The sequence below is a fragment of the Schistocerca americana genome, chromosome 7 (genome assembly GCF_021461395.2).
Source record: "Schistocerca americana isolate TAMUIC-IGC-003095 chromosome 7, iqSchAmer2.1, whole genome shotgun sequence".
Taxonomy (NCBI): Eukaryota; Metazoa; Arthropoda; class Insecta; order Orthoptera; family Acrididae; genus Schistocerca; species Schistocerca americana.
The window spans coordinates 105,686,625-105,708,392 of record NC_060125.1 but is presented as its reverse complement, the minus strand read 5'-3'; the positions used below and the strand labels follow the sequence as shown (position 1 = coordinate 105,708,392).

Sequence of the window (21,768 nt, the reverse complement as noted above, 5' to 3'; positions counted from 1 at the left end):
AATAGTAAATCATAGTAATAAAATTTTCCACACCTAACTCCTATTACGAGTTACGTATGGGAAATTACTGATGCGTATATCTCCGGTAATAGTGACTTTCGAGAAGATTCCTAAGAACACATTGTTACAATATAGGCCCTCTATCGAATGCACTAGAAAGGGACGGAATCGACAAGGTTCCACATACACATAAATTTCCGGATGAAGTCATCATTGGAAACTTTCCCTTACATTATACATCATAAGGTACATATTGGTTTGTCACTTTCACAGTAGGTATTTGTTCACACTCCATAAAAGGAGTGTAAAGCGAACATTCTGTTGTTATCGAAACAACCGAGCCGCATACACAGAAGCAGAGTCGCTGCCAGGTAGTCAGTTTGAAAGCCATAATCGTAGTGATAACTTGGAAGTGATACAAAGTGAACAACTGCGACTGTTGGCTAATAACACGGACTTACATATGTGTATAATCAGTTTAAATAAAACTTTCTTAAACTCTGCGTGTGACCTGACTACTTTTTATTACGGTAAAAGTAAAGGTAGCTCAAGATATCGTTATCGCTCAATGCTTGAGGTTTTTCTGTATCCCCCACTGCACAGATCTCTTATAGTATATTCATCAGACCATGTAACATATTACTCTTAATGGATAGGTTACAAGTTAACCACTGTTGGCACCCCCAGAGTATTTTTGCGCCATCTTACTGCTCACAAATTGCTTGAAAAAAAAAAATAGAACTCTGCCGTGGCAATATTCGTGGATTTTGAGCCACCATCGTAACGGTATCATAAGCTATTATTTTTATGACCTGGATTTTAGCCAAAAATCCTCTTCTACACCCTCATACGTTCACAAAAAGTTTGTTTTTCTCTTATACCAGTATACCATTTTGTAAACAAATTTTTCTCGCAAATTTTATGTAGTACCACGAAGTCCACTTGAGTTTCCTTAAACCACAGTGGTAATAATATTTAATCAATCAGTTTTGCTTGTTGGCTTTATGATATGCAATCGTAATCCAAGTAATACAAAATGTAATTAATTTGAAATTATTTAATACCTTGTTGCAATGCACATGATGTTCACTTTCCAGTTTCACTGTAGCAAGGGCTGATTCAAAGATTTTACATTCTCCAATCCTCTCATTATGGTAGTAGGCTGATTAATGTAATCTAATCCATTTTGTCCGTAATACCTATACGCCAGTGGAGACACCTACGCGATACTAGTTATACATCGCTTCCTTGCCCACAATGGCAAACGAGTACAATCTCTTTATAAGTACACTGCCTACTGAAGTTCCGGAATGTGTTCTTTAATTCTGTTCTAAATACGTGCAATCAGTGTTTTCTCGTCTCCAACTGATGCGTCTCAATCACCGATCAATTAACGTGCACTAAAATCTAGTAGTAACCATCATTTTACAGCAGGCTGTGGTCAGCAGTAACTAGTTAATGTCAACATTGTGCATTTATTCAGATGGTCGATTTGCACGATTTCAACTATACTCTTGAAATTCATACTGTTTCGTATGATATATAAATAAACAGGAGGATTTGTTGAGCTATTACCACAGCATTTAGGTACGTTTTTTAATATTAGGACAACTATAAACTCACTGTTATAATTTTCGACCCAAATATATCTGTCCTAAACATTGACTATTATAAACTGTTAATCAGTAAGGGTCTACATAGAAATTTACACATAAACCACTCTTACTCACAATTTTTGTGTTTCATCTAGTATGTCCTGTGTGTATCACCCAAAGAGATAATAGTCATTTTAATGATCGCATTTCCAATGTGTGAAAACTACATGCTTGTGACCAACATTATCACTTGTAACAGTTTTACGTGAAGAGATCTGTGAGAATTAAACTTGCAAACATTAATTCTGTATAGTTATCTGACTCAGTTACTCACAAAATCCATGAGTTATAACTTTCCTCAGTATTAATAATTGATGTTAAAGTATGGGTTTTTCATTTTTTATCCTTTCTTAACGCTACTATGCTATTCGTCATGCATGTCCAGTACCCTGTTGCTGATTAATATCACTGTAACATAACGTAAACTAGAATGCAAAGAAATCAAAACAACATATTTTTGACAATTCTTTATTGAAAACATTGGTAAAATTTATATAAAAGTAAGCAAAATATTCTGTGTAATGGAGATAATGAATAATAAAATAAACTGAAGTATGACTTGTGCAAGAATTGAGCCAACACAGAGAACCAAAGGCCCTGGCCCTCAATCTAGTTCACACTAATCTCCTCAACTGTTTAGTTTCATATTTCTTCTCACATAGTGACATCAGCGAAAATCTAGAAATGGAACGTGTTTATGGATTTTGTCATTACAGTCTTTGTCATATTGAAATGGATTTTTAAGCCTTTTTAGGACATCAGTAGCTGTGTACTTTTCTCAGCTCAGTGATTCAAACGTAGTCAATGCGTGCAGAAATAAAGAAACTATGAATTTTACTTTTACAAGCATTAAAACATACTGTGAGAAAAAAATGCCCGCGTTAGAAAATCTACGTTACCGTTTCATCTTTAGTTTAGTTTAGGTCTAGTAAAGGAAGTTACAAAAATTGTATTGTGTTGAACCAGGGACCTACAAATGACAGAGAGGCTCCATCCCCGCCGCAGCCTCAGTGTTACACAACCCCACCACAGGCTACAGCAGTCCACACTCACCCTACCGCCGTCCCACACCGAACCAAAGGTAATTGTGCGGTTCGTCGGCCCCCAGTGGATCCCCTTCCCCCCCCCCCCCCCTCCTCCCGCCCACGGGAACGTGTTATACCAGACGAGTGTAGCCCCAAATGTTTGCGTGGTAGAGTAATTATGGTGTACGCGTACGTGGAGACAGTGTTTGCGCAGCAATCGCCGACACAGTGTAACTGAGGCGGAATAAGGCAAACCAGCCCGCATTCCGCCTCAAAAACCATCCGCGGTCTGGCCGACACACCAGACTGCGACACTAATCAGCCGGGAGGATTCCTGACGGGGACCGGCACGCCTTCCTGCTCGGGAAGCAGCGCATTACTCCGCGAGACTAGCTGGGAGCCCTAGTTATAAATATTACTTGACACTCTTCTGTGACAAATAAAAAGCATATAACATGCAACTCGACTTATGGATGTATGAACAAAAGAAGATTGTCTTAATATATTTGTTTAATCACCTACGAAAACATTAGTTGGATGTACTTTCTGTCAAAAACACGTCGAACAAGGTAAAATATTAGGAAACTTATGGAAATGATTTTATTTCTATAGCTATAATCACGTCTATCAGAAAGATTACTAAGCAGTTCTCAAAGGTACATCGTTCATCAGGCAGACGAATGATTTTCTGTCACACGTAGAGGTACAAGAACTATATAAAATTTTCCAAACAGTCTTATTACCACAATTCTGAATTTCGGAGGGCTGCTTTAACGACAGAATTGTAGTTTCCGTGCATCGAGCTACATATATACATGTCGTCTAGGTCTTGGCCCTCAATCTTGTACAAGTCAGCCTTCACATATGTGGCCATGCATGGCACATCATTTCTATATTCTAAAGTAATAGCTTACAAGCTACTCTATTCTTTATTTATTTGTAATTGTTTCAACGCCACAACCTCTATGTTGATGGTTCACTCCTTTGTTAAATGTTACTGAGATCTACCCAAAGTAAAAAAAAAAAAAAAAAAATGTTCTGTCCTTTTTTACAGCTCCCTCTATTCTATGATGTGGAGTAGTCACAAGGTACAATATTTATTTGGAAGCTGTTTGAAACATTAAGCTAGTATTCTGTGTACTGTGGACAGCGTAATATAATAAACAGTTAAAAAAGGTTTTCAAAAATATAACAAACTACAGGGAAACTAGTGTAATGAATGTGATATGATAACAAGAGCCACTCAACATACAGTACTCAAAAAAAATTTAAGTAAATGGACCAAACAACAACTGTTGAGGAACCAGGTAGTACAGTCGATGACATATTTCTGTTGAGTACTGCCTTCGTAAGACAGGTCAAGCTTCTAGGGAGAATCGTTATACGTTTTTGAACAAATGGCCCAAAAATCGTAGGAAATAGCAAGTCAAGAATACATACCAGAAAGAAGAAAAATTCCCAAAGTAATTCAAAGCTCTAGAAAACAAAATTAATTTCGTATAAATCAAGTTTCTACCCTGGTTCCCGTTGAGACAATGTGCAAGTTATTTCTACGAAAGCTTGAAGACCTTTGGGCATTATCAGTACCTCCTTTCAATGGTTTTGACTTCAGAGTCAAAGTAAAATTTCACTGCTCCCCAGGGTTTCATTTTACAAAAGTGATAAATACCAGCATGCTGTATACACATCAGTCAAGAGATGTCAGCGTCCTTCGAAGTGACTATTGGCGCACTTGTCTGAGGATGGGACGGGAGCACCTCATCCGGGTAGAGTACAGTGCAATTCAATATGTACATGGAGTAAACATGGGGGTATCTATTCTTCAAAGTGACACATCTAAAACCATTCCCAGAGATACATCTCGCAATAATTATGCAGGTATAAGAGTTGCTCATCCATCTGCAGTATCTAGTAAACATGCACCGGGAAAACTTTTCCTGTGTCGACAAAGCATTCCTGAAGCAGTAGAGTTCACTTCAACACGAAGAAAAGACGGCTGAAAGACGGACGAAAACACATATGTTGGTGAGTTTGGTGCTATACTCGGGGAACGTACAAAATTAGATGGACAACCACTTTTATTGCGCTCAGTACCTCTGGGAAAAATAATTAGGAAAATATTTAAAATTGTACAATATAACTAGTAATTAAAAAAAATGAGCAAAAGAAGCAGAACAGAACCTTGATACCATCGTCAAGCTGTACGAACGCCACTTGGGTATCAGTAAGTTTTGCCTGATGTTCCGACAGTCTTGTGGGACGATGTAGCTGCCTTTGTGTGAGGCAACTTCGTTACTCGTCCCGCCTCTCATTGTTCTCATAAGACGGTCAAGTCAGTTCATTAGATGACTGATCATTGTCAAGACATGGCTGCACATACAAAAAACAATTTTCACCTGCATAAAGAGTATTCCTTTACGTTCTCTAGAACAACTGTGACTTCAGCGATGGTATTATTACTCTTGTTTGGGTTATTTATACTCGTTAACTTTAGTAGACGGCCCATTCTTTCATCATCTCTAATCCATAAGCTACTACCTGTAAAGGTACTTACATATTCTGTCTGGACGAGATTCTAATTTACTACTTGTTATATCCCTCAATTTTAAAATGGAGGACTGTTCACGAGCCTTACCAAAACCAGATAATGAATAACTGGAACAGTTATTCTCATACATACATTTCTTGTGCATAGCAACTTCTCTGGGACGTTCTCATTAGCAAATATCTACACAGTTTCTTAACTATCCTTTCAGCACAATAGTTCAATGCACAACTTGAAAGAAATCGTTTTTAGGCTAGAAGAAAATACAGTTCATGATATTTAGAAGAGCAGAAACTAAATTGTGACGTAGTAGCAGCATCCATATTAAGAACATTTAATAGTAATGGTTAATAGGAAAATAATCGTTTTCCCAAACTGGATATACAATGCTGTTAACAATTTTCTCATACAGCTCTATTATCGACTTACAGAAAGCGAACAGAGTTTGTTGGGACATAACACTTGCAGATAATTATACTTTTACTTATGTCACCACAGGTTAACATGGCTTCTCGATACGAAACTGACTACAAGTAACATTCATGTTTAGAGTACACAACTCGTATAAAAATTATGAGGCAGCAAGAAACAAAACAAAAAAAGTAAAGACGAGGACACTGTAGTTCACAGAACCTGTTGCAGCCGAACACGTCTTGAGCCGTTGCAGTTTCATTTTCGCAACAATGAGCGCGTTGATATTGTAACAACAGTAACCTACAATAACAATCGATACTTTGTATACGGCCTGCAGTGGTCTAAGTGCTATATGGACGGTGCAGCAGATTGATGATGAACCAGAAACGAACTTAAATCTGTTGAAGGAAAATTTTTCTTGCTTGTAGGAATGTTACGGGCACGTAAACGTTTGTGGATCACTTCCTTTTGAGCACTGGTAGCAACCAAACTTTCGTAAACGAACAGTTTTTGATAGGTATCAGCAACCTGGAAAATACTCAAAAGTAATTGGAACTAAGATAACTTTATCGCTAATGTTGCTTTCGATCTTCGCATCCAAATAACAGAAAACATGTCCTAGAACTGTGAATGAAAGTACATTCAAGAAATTAAGGACGAAACAGTAAATTATAGCATATGAAACCTAAGACTTTGTTTATTGCCGCGTAGACAGCTACGTTTGAAGCAAATGGAAAACAAACAGAGGCCAGAAAATAGTACACCCTATGCAAATAACGCTCGATGTAGTGATTTTAAACTGGTATCAATGCATGCATAATTCGATCATTTATACGTACTGAATATTAGACTTGAAGAACTCTGTATATTTTAAAGTGGTGACTTGAAATTACGGACGTGAGAAATTCGGTGTCGGTCATTATTAGCACTAAGAAAATTCCGAGCTGTTTTTATTAAACTATTGACTATTATTCTAATCCGAATTCCTTGTATGGATATGAAACACGTATAAATGCGAAAACAGCTCCATGCATAATACTACACAGATTAGGGAAAATTATTAATAGCCACAGTTTCTCTGGCAGAGCTGTTATACATCGCAGTTAAAAATATTATTAATGTCATTCCAATTAACATTCATCGTCAAAAGAAATGAATCTATTAAAAATTATTTAACTTCACGCGATCTGACGAATTTTGCATGATATTCTATCTAAATGGGTGTAACATTTTACATATTACACAATGACAGTAGTTTCATAGTGTTGTATATATAAATAATCAGAGTCAAGATACACATCATACTTTATTAGGGATGTTATAAGTGTAGAAACAAAGATGTGTTTCATAAAATGTTGGTATTTACCTTACTGTTTCAGTCTGGAAATGATAAATAGCAATTACTACTCGTCTCGTCTACTCTTATCTCGCAAATATTAGAGATCTTTTGTGGTGTAGCATGGTCTTTGTATGAAAGTCATATAACGTAATAAGAGCCGTCCTCATTCAAGTGTTTGAGTATCAGCCATAAGAATTGTTTCTCTCTCCGTATGTTCTCCGAATTTACATCATTATTTTGCATCACTGATGCAGATATTTTAGGTACTAAAATATACTTAACAGGTTAAAATTTTGTTAACACATCTTCTTACATCAAGTAGTTCTGATGTACGTAAAATATCGGCTTTAAATGAAGTTACTGATATGAAGATAGACGTATCATCTTAATGAGACTGGTTACTATATTACGTGCTTCAATCAAGGAAATAAACCAATGACTAAGCCAAAGGAAGGAACCATATTGTATGACATGCTACCGTTGACTAGAAACGAGGAAGAAGTACCAGAACAAATGAAGGGATTGTGCTATTTGTGAGCAAACAATTTTAAAGAAGCGTGAAGTAACGTAGACTAACAGCAAAGGGATGTTGTCTGTGTAACAATTGAAATGTTCTGTTGCCAAATTGAAAAACTGAGGAATAACGTGTAACCCTTTTCCCTCTAAGTAAATTTCTCTGTAACAGAGGAAACTGATTAGTAAAAAACCTGAAGAACTAAACAGAAAAGAATCTGAGACATGGGGATACAAACGAAAGTGTGAAATTAAGTGTACTTGAACGTTATGAAACGAAGAAGATCAGACAGACCTTGAGCAGAAGGATTTTTCTGCTGTAAGCATCATAAGGATAAGGTGACAATTTCTACAGTTTATCAGTTACCATCGAAGAAATTTACAGTGAAAGACAGATAGTGAACGAGACAAAATAAGAATAGATAGAGACATTTTCACTGCATTTCTAATTAACTGCATAATGTGGAAATGTACAAACGTAACTTCAAAGACGTCACATTACCAGTGCTCCGGGGGTGAGACATGGAAATTCGTGAATGGTATTGTACGGAAAGCGTATTACTAAGATTCTGAAAGATTCTAACAAAGTTCATGAAGAAGAGATTACGTAGCAGTCATGAAGCTCATTACTGAATGCCTGATGGTGAGGTCTACTGTGTACAATAAATGCATTCGATACGTTGAACTGGGTTCAGTGGTAAGGCCTGTGGGAAGAACTAGGACTAAGTGGGCTGATAATCTGCCAACTATGAAGACAAAAAATAGTGAAAGCAACACAGAAGCATCGGCACTGGCTGATAAAAAAACATAAACATTAACAGTTTATCTAGAATGTCTAAAACATGGATGAAAAAACTTTCCGTAATTACTTTTGCTCCTATTTATGTCTCGCAGCTGCGTCTTATTTTATATGGTCCTAAATGGAAATTCTGTTGAAAGAAATTGGGGTTGATGATCTGACGAGGTTGGGGTGGGATGGATTTCAGTTTGTGTCTGATGCGGTCTGTGAACTGCGGCAAGATCTAGATATGAATTTACACATTAGACGTACCCTTTTCCCAGCTAGTTTACTTGAGTTTCCAGGCAAATCTGATGCATGGACAGCATGTTCAGAATTCTATAAAACAAAGTAAGACTTGTAAATCTGAAGACTCCATTCTGAGGAGCGATCAAAACAGGCAACATAAAATTATAACTACACGTCCTTCAAGACTATCGACAACGACGTACAGGTTTCATCTATTCAATATTACTGGTATGTATGCGTCAGACAACCAATGGGAACTTGCTGCACGTTACTGCTGTATACTGTCGCACTGGTAGAGGGAAGTATGCTAATGGTTTCCAGAATACGTATAATTAGAGCTTGCACTTGATGGTTGTGTCGTCTCCAAGTTATATTATTAAACCTCTGCTCAGCTCATTAATTTCGTATATAATTAGTCCGCGCCTGCAGATAGGCAACCCAGTACATTCATGTGGATATCGGGCTGCTGCTTCGCCATCCCGGACAACCGGTGTGAATGAACCTCCTGCACGTATCAGTGTTAGCCCACACTGAGCACCTGCAATGTGATTTAAGAAGTTGAGGTAATGCTCCGTCCCCTAACATGATTCGGTTTTCTCTACTATTACAGTTTCGTGCACAATCGTTTTCTGAAACCCCGTAGGTCTTTATGAATAGCCGTGCATGCCACTCCCATCCCCGTTTTGAGAAACGAATAGCCGGAAAATACAGTTCTTTCACATTGTTCCTTCTGACTACCCATTAATTAAATTCTGAAGTTTGCGAAAGGGTTAAGACTCAAGTCCACGGAGAGCGGAATTACATAGGAAGAAATAGGGCGATTAAAAGTAAAATACGATAATGCTCATTAATGTGGCTGCTGCTGCTAAATCGTCTCTTAGGATTAGTAAATGTCTTTACCACTGTATATTATGGTGACACAGATAGAATGTGAGTATTTGTAACGCGAGTAGCGCAGTAATCTCGTGGTATGCTGCGTGGCCGCTTTACGGAGCCACGACGGACGCGGCGGCGGCACCGGTGGCGGCAGCGGCGGTGAGCGTGAAGTTTCGGCCGTTGGCGGCAGCGGCATCTTCAGGACGCTGCGGCGCGTGCTGCACCAACTCTCCCGACACGCGCATGATGACGCTGGTGCCCGGCGCCCTGACCACGGACCCGCCCCCGCCGCCACCCCCGCTACCCCCGCCGCCCCCGGGAGGCGGCCCCGGCGCGGTGCACTTCTTGCGGTGCGTGCGCATGTTGCTGGACTGGCTGAAGCGCGCGCCGCACCGGTCGCAGGAGTACGGCCTCAGGCCCGTGTGGAAGTTCATGTGCGTCTTGAGGTGATGCTTCTTGGTGAACGCCTTGCCGCACTCTCCGCAGCTGTACGGCTTGATGCCCGAGTGCAGGCGCAAGTGCAAAGTCATGTTGCTGCGGTCCGCGAACCGCTTCCCACACACCTGCAGCAGATAAAAAAAAAATCTCTCTGACACCTCGTGCGCAGGACTCACTGACAATGGAAGGAAACATAGGTCACCATTGAGCCGTGGTAAAAATTGCTGTTTTAAAGAGCGCGCCGCAGCGCGTAGTGTGAAGCAGTCGCCCTCCCTTTCTGGCGGTGGGGCCGCTGTGGCAATCGCAGCTTCTGTGTCTCCCTCTGGTGGGAAAGTGGAAAGGTTGCCTGTTCACCTGCTTTTAAGGGGCGCTGTCAGCTCGCCAGTGGGTCAGTCTGGGTGTCTCTCGTCCGCAGCTTGCTAATCTGTCTGTCGTCCGCATTTGTTAGGCAGTTAGTGTCTGTCTGACGTTCGGAGTGCTAGAATGTCTGTCGTTCGGATCAACCTTTAAAGCCGGAAAAATGAGTCTTTTCACTCCACCGGTAAGAGATCTCAGCGAGTGGTCGTCCGGTCTGGGCTTAGTTCCTGCATCTGAGTCTGCGCGTTAGGCCGCCAGTCTGCTCGAGTTTGCTCAGGCAATGGTCGTTGGCGGTTGGATCGATCGGTTGGTCGGTCGCGCACTGAGACACAAGATGACTTGTCCGTCTTGAGCATCGGCGTATGTGAGGTCGCCACGTGAGTCCAGTGGGCCGTGGCGTATAGCGAGGGGTAGTGACTTCGCGGTCATCACGAGAGCAACCACGACATCGGTCTGGCCGGCACGACGTGCGACGCCGTGAGGCGGGAGATCGGCGCGCCTTCCTGCGTCCGTTGAAGCGGTTGGCAGCGGACGGTTCGGGAGAGCGATTTGGGGGTGCTGCGCCAAGTCTTCTCGAGAAAATGCAATTTATTAGAAGTTAAGTGATTGGTGATATGTTGTTTGATTTACTCTTGTTAAATTCTACTTGTTTTCTTGGTGAAGTCACCAGCAGTTTAGCTTTGGGGGCGTCCCACCATTCTTCTCCGTTTGCCCACCCACGGGATGGTGGCTGTTTATAATTTGGGTGGTCCGTTTTTCCCTTGTGGAGTAGGGGTGGGTTAGAGCATCGTGCAGTTGGGGTTGTTCGGTAATCTCCCTATCAATCTACCGTACCTTAGTAGCTGCGTCTGTCATGTTTGTCGGATTTGGTGTGTTAACGAATTTATTGCTTGGAGTATAACGGCCTAATACCTGAAATATGTTTTGATCTTTGGAAAGTTTGATATTGTAGCCTATGATCTTGATTGGCGGTATCTGTGTACTATAGAGCATCTTAACTACTGTCTGGCCTAACTTGTAGAATATTATATAAGTTTGCATTCCATGGGCTTTTATTTAAATGATCATTTTAGTATATAAATTTGCCACCCTTTCACTGTAACACTTTTCTTAGAAGTTAAAATCAAGTTGCACCTTGGTGGCAAGGTTAATACACTCCTGGAAATTGAAATAACAACACCGTGAATTCATTGTCCCAGGAAGGGGAAACTTTATTGACACATTCCTGGGGTCAGATACATCACATGATCACACTGACAGAACCACAGGCACATAGACACAGGCAACAGAGCATGCACAATGTCGGCACTAGTACAGTGTATATCCACCTTTCGCAGCAATGCAGGCTGCTATTCTCCCATGGAGACGATCGTAGAGATGCTGGATGTAGTCCTGTGGAACGGCTTGCCATGCCATTTCCACCTGGCGCCTCAGTTGGACCAGCGTTCGGGCTGGACGTGCAGACCGCGTGAGACGACGCTTCATCCAGTCCCAAACATGCTCAATGGGGGACAGATCCGGAGATCTTGCTGGCCAGGGTAGTTGACTTACACCTTCTAGAGCACGTTGGGTGGCACGGGATACATGCGGACGTGCATTGTCCTGTTGGAACAGCAAGTTCCCTTGCCGGTCTAGGAATGGTAGAACGATGGGTTCGATGACGGTTTGGATGTACCGTGCACTATTCAGTGTCCCCTCGACGATCACCAGTGGTGCACGGCCAGTGTAGGAGATCGCTCCCTACACCATGATGCCGGGTGTTGGCCCTGTGTGCCTCGGTCGTATGCAGTCCTGATTGTGGCGCTCACCTGCACGGCGCCAAACACGCATACGACCATCATTGGCACCAAGGCAGAAGCGACTCTCATCGCTGAAGACGACACGTCTCCATTCGTCCCTCCATTCACGCCTGTCGCTACACCACTGGAGGCGGGCTGCACGATGTTGGGGCGTGAGCGGAAGACGGCCTAACGGTGTGCGGGGCCGTAGCCCAGCTTCATGGAGACGGTTGCGAATGGTCCTCGCCGATACCCCAGGAGCAACAGTGTCCCTAATTTGCTGGGAAGTGGCGGTGCGGTCCCCTACGGCACTGCGTAGGATCCTACGGTCTTGGCGTGCATCCGTGCGTCGCTGCGGTCCGGTCCCAGGTCGACGGGCACGTGCACCTTCCGCCGACCACTGGCGACATCGATGTACTGTGGAGACCTCACGCCCCACGTGTTGAGCAATTCGGCGGTACGTCCACCCGGCCTCCCGCATGCCCACTATACGCCCTCGCTCAAAGTCCGTCAACTGCACGTACGGTTCACGTCCACGCTGTCGCGGCATGCTACCAGTGTTAAATACTGCGATGGAGCTCCGTATGCCACGGCAAACTGGCTGACACTGACGGCGGCGGTACACAAATGCTGCGCAGCTAGCGCCATTCGACGGCCAACACCACGGTTCCTGGTGTGTCCGCTGTGCCGTGCGTGTGATCATTGCTTGTACAGCCCTCTCGCAGTGTCCAGAGCAAGTATGGTGGGTCTGACACACCGGTGTCAATGTGTTCTTTTTTCCATTTCCAGGAGTGTATTTTAATTGTTAGTGTTTTGTACCATTTCCATCCCTTCTTACTCTGGGGTGTATAGTTTGTGAGCTTGTGTAAATTGTTAAATCACTTAGTTTAAAGTTATCTGGTGTGTGGCAAATTTGCACCAGTGTAATCTTTCAGAGACTGTTATGAGCGATCGTAACTACGGCCCTGTCAAAAGGGAGCGGCAAGGTTCTCTGCCCATAACACGGAAACTAGTTGCCATGCGAGTATTTAACTTGGTACCGTTAATGTCCACAGTATGGGGAGCTTGATTTCCATACATCACAGCGCCACCATCCAGTCTTAACTATGGCCAGCAGATGACGTGGTCAATCATCGTGATTCACATTCTCACGCACTTCATCAGTCGCAGTGCACTTGCTGACGTGCCAACATGAGCTTGGACAAAAGGAGCAGGGCATTATTAGTGAAACTCTACTATCAAAACAACAGTAATGCTGCAGCTACACTTTGAGAATATCGCCGGATTAAAGGATCGTGAAAGGATCCTCTTCTGCACCTGTTGTGCGGAGCTTGATGAAGAAGTTCGAATCAACCGGAGAAATGGGTCCCGCTCCACGACGAGGCCGACGACTGGTTGCACAACAGGTGGTTCATGAAATCGCTGTTGCTATGGCAGACGACCCTACGCGCAGTTCCCAAACGTCAGGTAGTGTGCGTGGTGCGTCACGACAGTTGAACATCCCATGGTTCACTGTAAAGGTGCTTCGTATCAAATGGTATCCATATCACACAGCAGCTTGCACCACAGGGCACACAACGACGTGTTGACTTCCCTCTCCACTTTCTTGCAAGGACTGAAGTTGACGAGGGCTGGCCCTGGACCATCCTATGGACAGACGAAGCTCGTTTTCCTCTGACCATATCTAGCCTACGGGTGAGTTGAACACACAGAATTTCCGGGTGTGGAGATCTTCACCTCCAGACACTGTGCATGAAGCTCCTCTGTGTGGTGAACGTGTCACCGTATGGTGTGGCCTCACGGCTGTGTTCATAATTGGCCCATTCTTTTTTGAACAGTTTCGCGCTCAAGGACCAAAGATGTGCACTGTCACTGGCCAGCGTTACTGCGATATGCTTCGCCAGTATCTCATACCCGTCCTACAGGAAAGAGACGTATTGAACTCAACAGTTTTTAAGCAAAATGGGGACCACAGCACACAGCTCGTGAGGTTCACCTGCTTCTCCGAAACACATTTGGAAACGACCGAATTATCAGCCGATCATTTAGAAATGTATGACTCACTCCCTGTGATATCTGGTTGTGGGGTTACTGAAGGACAAGGTTTACCACATGTGCTGATCTGAAGGGTTGCATATATAGAGAGGTAGCCAACATATCTAAGAACATGCTTCGTTCTATTATGCAGAATCCAATCCTACGCTTTCAGACTCTTCTGGGCAATGATGGAAGGTACATTAAACCGCTTTTGTACAACTTATAATACCGGTATATAATGGTATGATGTACCGCAGCAATACGTAGGAAGGGTTTCAGTTGAACTGATTCTGCATTATTTCTCTTCCCAGATCCTTGACATTAAAGCTACCAAGTCTGGTACACATAGGGTAATTAGCTTCCATGTTAAGACGTGTTAAGTAGGGAAAGTTTAATTATAACCACCTGGTACATCACTTCAACTGAACGAGTGCTTATCGCTCTTAAGGTATGCATTTTAGAGCCCATGGGTAAGAGACAAAAATGGTTCAAATGGCTCTCAGCACCATGGGGCTCAACATCTGAGGTCATCAGTCCCCTAGAACTTAGAACTACTTAAACGTAACTAACCTAAGGACAACACACACATCCATGCCCGAGGCAGGATTCGAACCTGCGACAGTAGCAGTCATGCGGTTCCGGACTGAAGTGCCTAGAACCGCACGGCCACCGTGGCCGGCGGTAAGAGACAATTTTTCTTGTATTGGTATGTATTTGTTCCTCCCAAAATATGGAAAGCAAAGAAGCCTAAGGTATTCAATTCATAGTCTATGATTACTAGACTTAGTTGCTTCTATCGATCGTCACTGACTTATCCCTGAACACTGACCATTGCTTCTGGGGTACCCTCTATATGTCATTGATAATTAACTACATCTCCGAGTACTGGCCTGGTAGTCAAATACTTTGAAATTCAGCTCATGGTGTAGCGCAGGATGTCTTTAATCAGCACTCAAAAGTCGGGGAAGCCCAGCATACAAAATTTTAAAACTGGCAATAACCAGTGTGGTGTCACGTATTGATACGACCCTACCAGCGTCAATGTTGGCAACTGAATTATAAGTTTCTGTCGGACGCCAACAGGACTTGTGCTGGATCTGGTGGACCGAATGCATCAACGCTTCCAGTGGCTCTGTAACACAAGCACCTTCCACCACCGGGAGATAGGACGGCCAGCGGGACTCACTCAGTCCTTCGCTATGTGATGCCACGCGGACGCCGCCTAATCACAGCTCCAATACCATCGTTCGTCCTTGCAACAGAGAGCCTAGTCCCTAACGCTGTTGTAATAGTACGACTTATTTCTTGCTGCATACAGTTAGAGATATGCAAGTTAAGTAACTCTTCTGTATGTCATATCAATTTGTTCAGTAATTACTTCTGCTCCTCTCCAGCTTTCTTACAACGATAGGTGCCACACCACCCTTTAGTCCACCTCCTCTTACCATTCTACATGAAGTTGTACACAATGTATCTGGCGATGAGTGTGGCCATTTTCAGGTCTAGATTACTTCTTCTTCTGTCGTCTTTTGGGTTTTCCTCACTGCTTTCCTTTTGTGCATTCAGTGTTTGCATCGCTTGTGCATTTTATGTTCTAGGTTGTTGCTTTTGCACCTCCTTCCTTTTCCTCTCTGCACTATTCTTGCTTTTCACTGTTTGTATATGTGCACTACTTATTTGATAATTGCCATTGCGCAGCAATTCCTTGCTGCGCCGCCTGCAATGCATCGAAATCAGTTTATTCAGATTCAACAAATGGCACAGCTGTCTTAAGTGAAGAATCGCTTCTTGACGGCGCAGATGACTTCACACAATCCGCCGGAGCCAGTGCATGCGCCACCGCCTGCATCGTCTGCGTGTGTGCCATGATTTCGTGAACTTGACGCGACGAGGGAAGACTGCACAGAGTACACCGTACAATATAACGCCCACAGTGCAGTACGTACATCACATACAAGGTACTCACAAACATTCTTATTTCTTGGGCATGGCGGGAATAAGAGTTTAATGGCTTTGTGCCAAACTTTTTCTCACATTCCGTCCTGAACAAGTACAATATGAGGACTTATTGTGGGTTTCCACAAAGTATTATGAGGGTGGGGTGTAAGTGGTGGCTGGCCATTACAAATTCTTTTAGGTTACTGTTGTGTGCATAGCTCCGGGTAGTCAGCGTGTACACAACTTTCCCACTAGAGCACGCCCTGCTAAGCATAACAGCGCAGGCGCAGCACTCGTCCGTCTCTGCACTACGAGATGGCACTGCCTTAGAGACGGACCAAATTCTGCTCCCGCCGATCCGCGTATTAATATGTAATGCAGCCAATGAGATTGCTGCTAACATAGAACCTTTTCTCCTCCCGGATCACACTCGCGCAGTGATACCTGAATGCGCGAGGTATTATAACAAGTGTACAGACCTCTGATTAGTCAGTCTGCATTAGTCTGCATTAGTCTGCACCAGTCTGCACCAGTCTGCATTAGTTTGTACCAGTCTATAGTCAAGTTTCAGTCTGCACCTAATAAGATTATCATATTCCTGTACTTTGCTATGAAGATAAAAGTATAGACACTTTGTCATGTATCAGAGATATGTGAGAATAAGATTAACGTACCAAGACCAAAGGAACTTATGATTGTCAATTATAAACAGCATCCAGAATCAAGTTAAGTAAGGTTTATGCTTGTTATTATTTTAATAAATGTGTGTGAAAATTAATCAAGTTCTGTTTAAAGTTGGTCACCGTCAATCTGCTACTCTAAGCGTTCAAGTGGCATTTCTATCGTCTGACCTAACGGCAGAAGATAAACAGGCCACGATAAGACCACGAGACATATTGCTGACACTCGCCTACTTCGTTAGAGCGACAAGTCAAATACTCTGATGGTGTGTGTACTAAAGGTCTTACAGTACGCACATCACAGTTACGTAAGCAACAAGGACGGACACACCGTCACTGAGACATTGAATTGCAAGACCTTAGAAGTCAGCATATATTCAAAGATAGCTGCGGCAAATGTTACGCCGATACAACGGTTCGTGATGCCACCACGCAAAAAGTAGCCGACTTTCGAATTCTGGAACAGATTCTTAAGTACTCGGATCCTTCCTTCCAACAGATTCTCCATATTCTTGACTATTAAGATTCCTGCGAAAGCGAAGCAGACAGCTTTGATGTGTCGCCTGTTTTTACTGTCGACAGGTAGGTCAGACAGTCCAAATACACTCCTGGAAATTGAAATAAGAACACCGTGAATTCATTGTCCCAGGCAGGGGAAACTTTATTGACACATTCCTGGGGTCAGATACATCACATGATCACACTGACAGAACCACAGGCACATAGACACAGGCAACAGAGCATGCACAATGTCGGCACTAGTACAGTGTATATCCACCTTTCGCAGCAATGCAGGCTGCTATTCTCCCATGGAGACGATCGTAGAGATGCTGGATGTAGTCCTGTGGAACGGCTTGCCATGCCATTTCCACCTGGCGCCTCAGTTGGACCAGCGTTCGTGCTGGACGTGCACACCGCGTGAGACGACGCTTCATCCAGTCCCAAACATGCTCAATGGGGTACAGATCCGGAGATCTTGCTGGCCAGGGTAGTTGACTTACACCTTCTAGAGCACGTTGGGTGGCACGGGATACATGCGGACGTGCATTGTCCTGTTGGAACAGCAAGTTCCCTTGCCGGTCTAGGAATGGTAGAACGATGGGTTCGATGACGGTTTGGATGTACCGTGCACTATTCAGTGTCCCCTCGACGATCACCAGTGGTGTACGGCCAGTGTAGGTGATCGCTCCCCACACCATGATGCTGGGTGTTGGCCCTGTGTGCCTCGGTCGTATGCAGTCCTGATTGTGGCGCTCACCTGCACGGCGCCAAACACGCATACGACCATCATTGGCACCAAGGCAGAAGCGACTCTCATCGCTGAAGACGACACATCTCCATTCGTCCCTCCATTCACGCCTGTCGCGACACCACTGGAGGCGGGCTGCACGATGTTGGGGCGTGAGCGGAAGACGGCCTAACGGTGTGCGTGACCGTAGCCCAGCTTCATGGAGACGGTTGCGAATGGTCCTCGCCGATAACCCAGGAGCAACAGTGTCCCTAATTTGCTGGGAAGTGGCGGTGCGGTCCCCTACGGCACTGCGTAGGATCCTACGGTCTTGGCGTGCATCCGTGCGTCGCTGCGGTCCGGTCCCAGATCGACGGGCACGTGCACCTTCCGCCGACCACTGGCGACAACATCCATGTACTGTGGAGACCTCAAGCCCCACGTGTTGAGCAATTCGGCGGTACGTCCACCCGGCCTCCCGCATGCCCACTATACGCCCTCGCTCAAAGTCCGTCAACTGCACATACGGTTCACGTCCACGCTGTCGCGGCATGCTACCAGTGTTAAAGACTGCGATGGAGCTCCGTATGCCACGGCAAACTGGCTGACACTGACGGCGGCGGTGCACAAATGCTGCGCAGCTAGCGCCATTCGACGGCCAACACCTTGGTTCCTGGTGTGTCCGATGTGCCGTGCGTGTGATCATTGCTTGTACAGCCCTCTCGCAGTGTCCGGAGCAAGTATAGTGGGTCTGACACACCGGTGTCAATGTGTTCTGTTTTCCATTTCCAGGAGTGTAGCTCGCTCGCTGAGAGCAGCCAGGTTGGCAACAGCCACAGCGCTCACTTAAACACGTGTCGGTTCGCACATGGTGTGAAGTCATGCACTCGCTGTAATACAGCACGTGATCGCCGATCATGACCCTCGGGTGAAGTGATTTGGGGTATATGTGGCAAAGGAGGACACGTACAGTCACTGTGACCTGAGTCAAGTAAGGCATCCCCCTCTGCTCCTCCTTCACGCAAACAGTGTTTCGTGGGTTTTCAAGCAGCACAGTGGTGTTAGTGCGAAACAACAGTGCAATAGCCGTTCAGAAAAGGCTTCCAGCTCACCTGCAGAGCTGCGTGATTCAAGTACCACAGTGGTGTTAGTGCGAAACAACAGTGCAATAGCCGTTCAGGAAAGGCTTCCAGCTCACCTGCAGAACTGCGTGATTCAAGTACCACAGTGGTGTTAGTGCGAAACAACAGTGCAATAGCCGTTCAGAAAAGGCTTCCAGCTCACCTGCAGAGCTGCGTGATTCAAGTACCACAGTGGTGTTAGTGCGAAACAACAGTGCAATAGCCGTTCAGAAAAGGCTTCCAGGTCACCTGCAGAGCTGCGTGATTCAAGTACCACAGTGGTGTTAGTGCGAAACAACAGTGCAATAGCTGTTCAGAAAAGGCTTCCAGCTCACCTGCAGAGCTGCATGATTCAAGTACCACAGTGGTGTTAGTGCGAAACAACAGTGCAATAGCCGTTCAGAAAAGGCTTCCAGCTCACCTGCAGAGCTGCGTGATTCAAGTACCACAGTGGTGTTAGTGCGAAACAACAGTGCAATAGCCGTTCAGAAAAGGCTTCCAGCTCACCTGCAGAGCTGCGTGATTCAAGTACCACAGTGGTGTTAGTGCGAAACAACAGTGCAATAGCCGTTCAGAAAAGGCTTCCAGCTCACCTGCAGAGCTGCGTGATTCAAGTACCACAGTGGTGTTAGTGCGAAACAACAGTGCAATAGCCGTTCAGGAAAGGCTTCCAGCTCACCTGCAGAACTGCGTGATTCAAGTACCACAGTGGTGTTAGTGCGAAACAACAGTGCAATAGCCATTCAGAAAAGGCTTCCAGCTCACCTGCAGAGCTGCGTGATTCAAGTACCACAGTGGTGTTAGTGCGAAACAACAGTGCAATAGCCGTTCAGAAAAGGCTTCCAGCTCACCTGCAGAGCTGCGTGATTCAAGTACCACAGTGGTGTTAGTGCGAAACAACAGTGCAATAGCCGTTCAGAAAAGGCTTCCAGCTCACCTGCAGAGCTGCGTGATTCAAGTACCACAGTGGTGTTAGTGCGAAACAACAGTGCAATAGCCGTTCAGAAAAGGCTTCCAGCTCACCTGCAGAGCTGCGTGATTCAAGTACCACAGTGGTGGTAGTGCGAAACAACAGTGCAATAGCCGTTCAGAAAAGGCTTCCAGCTCACCTGCAGAGCTGCGTGATTCAAGTACCACAGTGGTGTTAGTGCGAAACAACAGTGCAATAGCCGTTCAGGAAAGGCTTCCAGCTCACCTGCAGAGCTGCGTGATTCAAGTACCACAGTGGTGTTAGTGCGAAACAACAGTGCAATAGCCATTCAGGAAAGGCTTCCAGCTCACCTGCAGAGCTGCGTGATTCAAGTAGCACAGTGGTGTTAGTGCGAAACAACAGTGCAATAGCCGTTCAGGAAAGGCTTCCAGCTCACCTGCAGAGCTGCGTGATTCAAGTACCACAGTGGTGTTAGTGCGAAACAACAGTGCAATAGCCGTTCAGAAAAGGCTTCCAGCTCATCTGCAGAGCTGCGTGATTCAAGTACCACAGTGGTGTTAGTGTGAAACAACAGTGCAATAGCCGTTCGGAAAAGGCTTCCAGCTCATCTGCAGAGCTGCGTGATTCAAGTACCACAGTGGTGTTAGTGCGAAACAACAGTGCAATAGCCGTTCAGAAAAGGCTTCCAGCTCACCTGCAGAACTGCGTGATTCAAGTACCACAGTGGTGTTAGTGCGAAACAACAGTGCAATAGCCGTTCAGAAAAGGCTTCCAGCTCACCTGCAGAGCTGCGTGATTCAAGTACCACAGTGGTGTTAGTGCGAAACAACAGTGCAATAGCCGTTCAGAAAAGGCTTCCAGCTCACCTGCAGAGCTGCGTGATTCAAGTACCACAGTGGTGTTAGTGCGAAACAACAGTGCAATAGCCGTTCAGAAAAGGCTTCCAGCTCACCTGCAGAGCTGCGTGATTCAAGTACCACAGTGGTGTTAGTGCGAAACAACAGTACAATAGCCGTTCAGAAAAGGCTTCCAGCTCACCTGCAGAGCTGCGTGATTCAAGTACCACAGTGGTGTTAGTGCGAAACAACAGTGCAATAGCCGTTCAGAAAAGGCTTCCGGCTCACCTGCAGAGCTGCGTGATTCAAGTACCACAGTGGTGTTAGTGCGAAACAACAGTGCAATAGCCGTTCAGAAAAGGCTTCCAGCTCACCTGCAGAGCTGCGTGATTCAAGTACCACAGTGGTGTTAGTGCGAAACAACAGTGCAATAGCCGTTCAGAAAAGGCTTCCAGCTCACCTGCAGAGCTGCGTGATTCAAGTACCACAGTGGTGTTAGTGCGAAACAACAGTGCAATAGCCATTCAGAAAAGGCTTCCAGCTCACCTGCAGAGCTGCGTGATTCAAGTACCACAGTGGTGTTAGTGCGAAACAACAGTGCAATAGCCGTTCAGGAAAGGTTTCCAGCTCACCTGCAGAGCTGCGTGATTCAAGTACCACAGTGGTGTTAGTGCGAAACAACAGTGCAATAGCCGTTCAGAAAAGGCTTCCAGCTCACCTGCAGAGCTGCGTGATTCAAGTACCATAGTGGTGTTAGTGCGAAACAACAGTGCAATAGCCGTTCAGAAAAGGCTTCCAGCTCACCTGCAGAGCTGCGTGATTCGAGTACCACAGTGGTGTTAGTGCAAAACAACAGTGCAATTGCCGTTCAGAAAAGGCTTCCAACTCACCTGCAGAGCTATGTGAGAAAAAAAAATGTTTCATGTCTTTTACTATTGCTTAACGGTCAGTCCGTTTGCAACTTGACACTGGGGCTTCAGTTACTTTGCTCAACTGTTGCACTTATGTATTGCTTGGCATACCTAAGTTG

At 44.8% G+C, this 21,768-nt stretch overlaps 1 protein-coding gene across 1 annotated transcript in view; it reads right to left on the bottom strand.

Moving 5' to 3' along the window:
- Nucleotides 1-9,401: 9,401 nt before the first annotated feature.
- LOC124622745 (zinc finger protein 74-like) overlaps nucleotides 9,402-21,768 on the bottom strand; it is a 559,769-nt gene continuing 547,402 nt past the window's right edge. The window contains exons 8-9 of the mRNA XM_047148535.1: nucleotides 9,623-9,957; nucleotides 9,402-9,420 (exon numbers count right to left, since the gene is read on the bottom strand). Of these exons, the coding sequence (XP_047004491.1) occupies nucleotides 9,402-9,420; nucleotides 9,623-9,957 (354 nt within the window). The remainder of the gene's footprint in view (nucleotides 9,421-9,622; nucleotides 9,958-21,768) is intronic.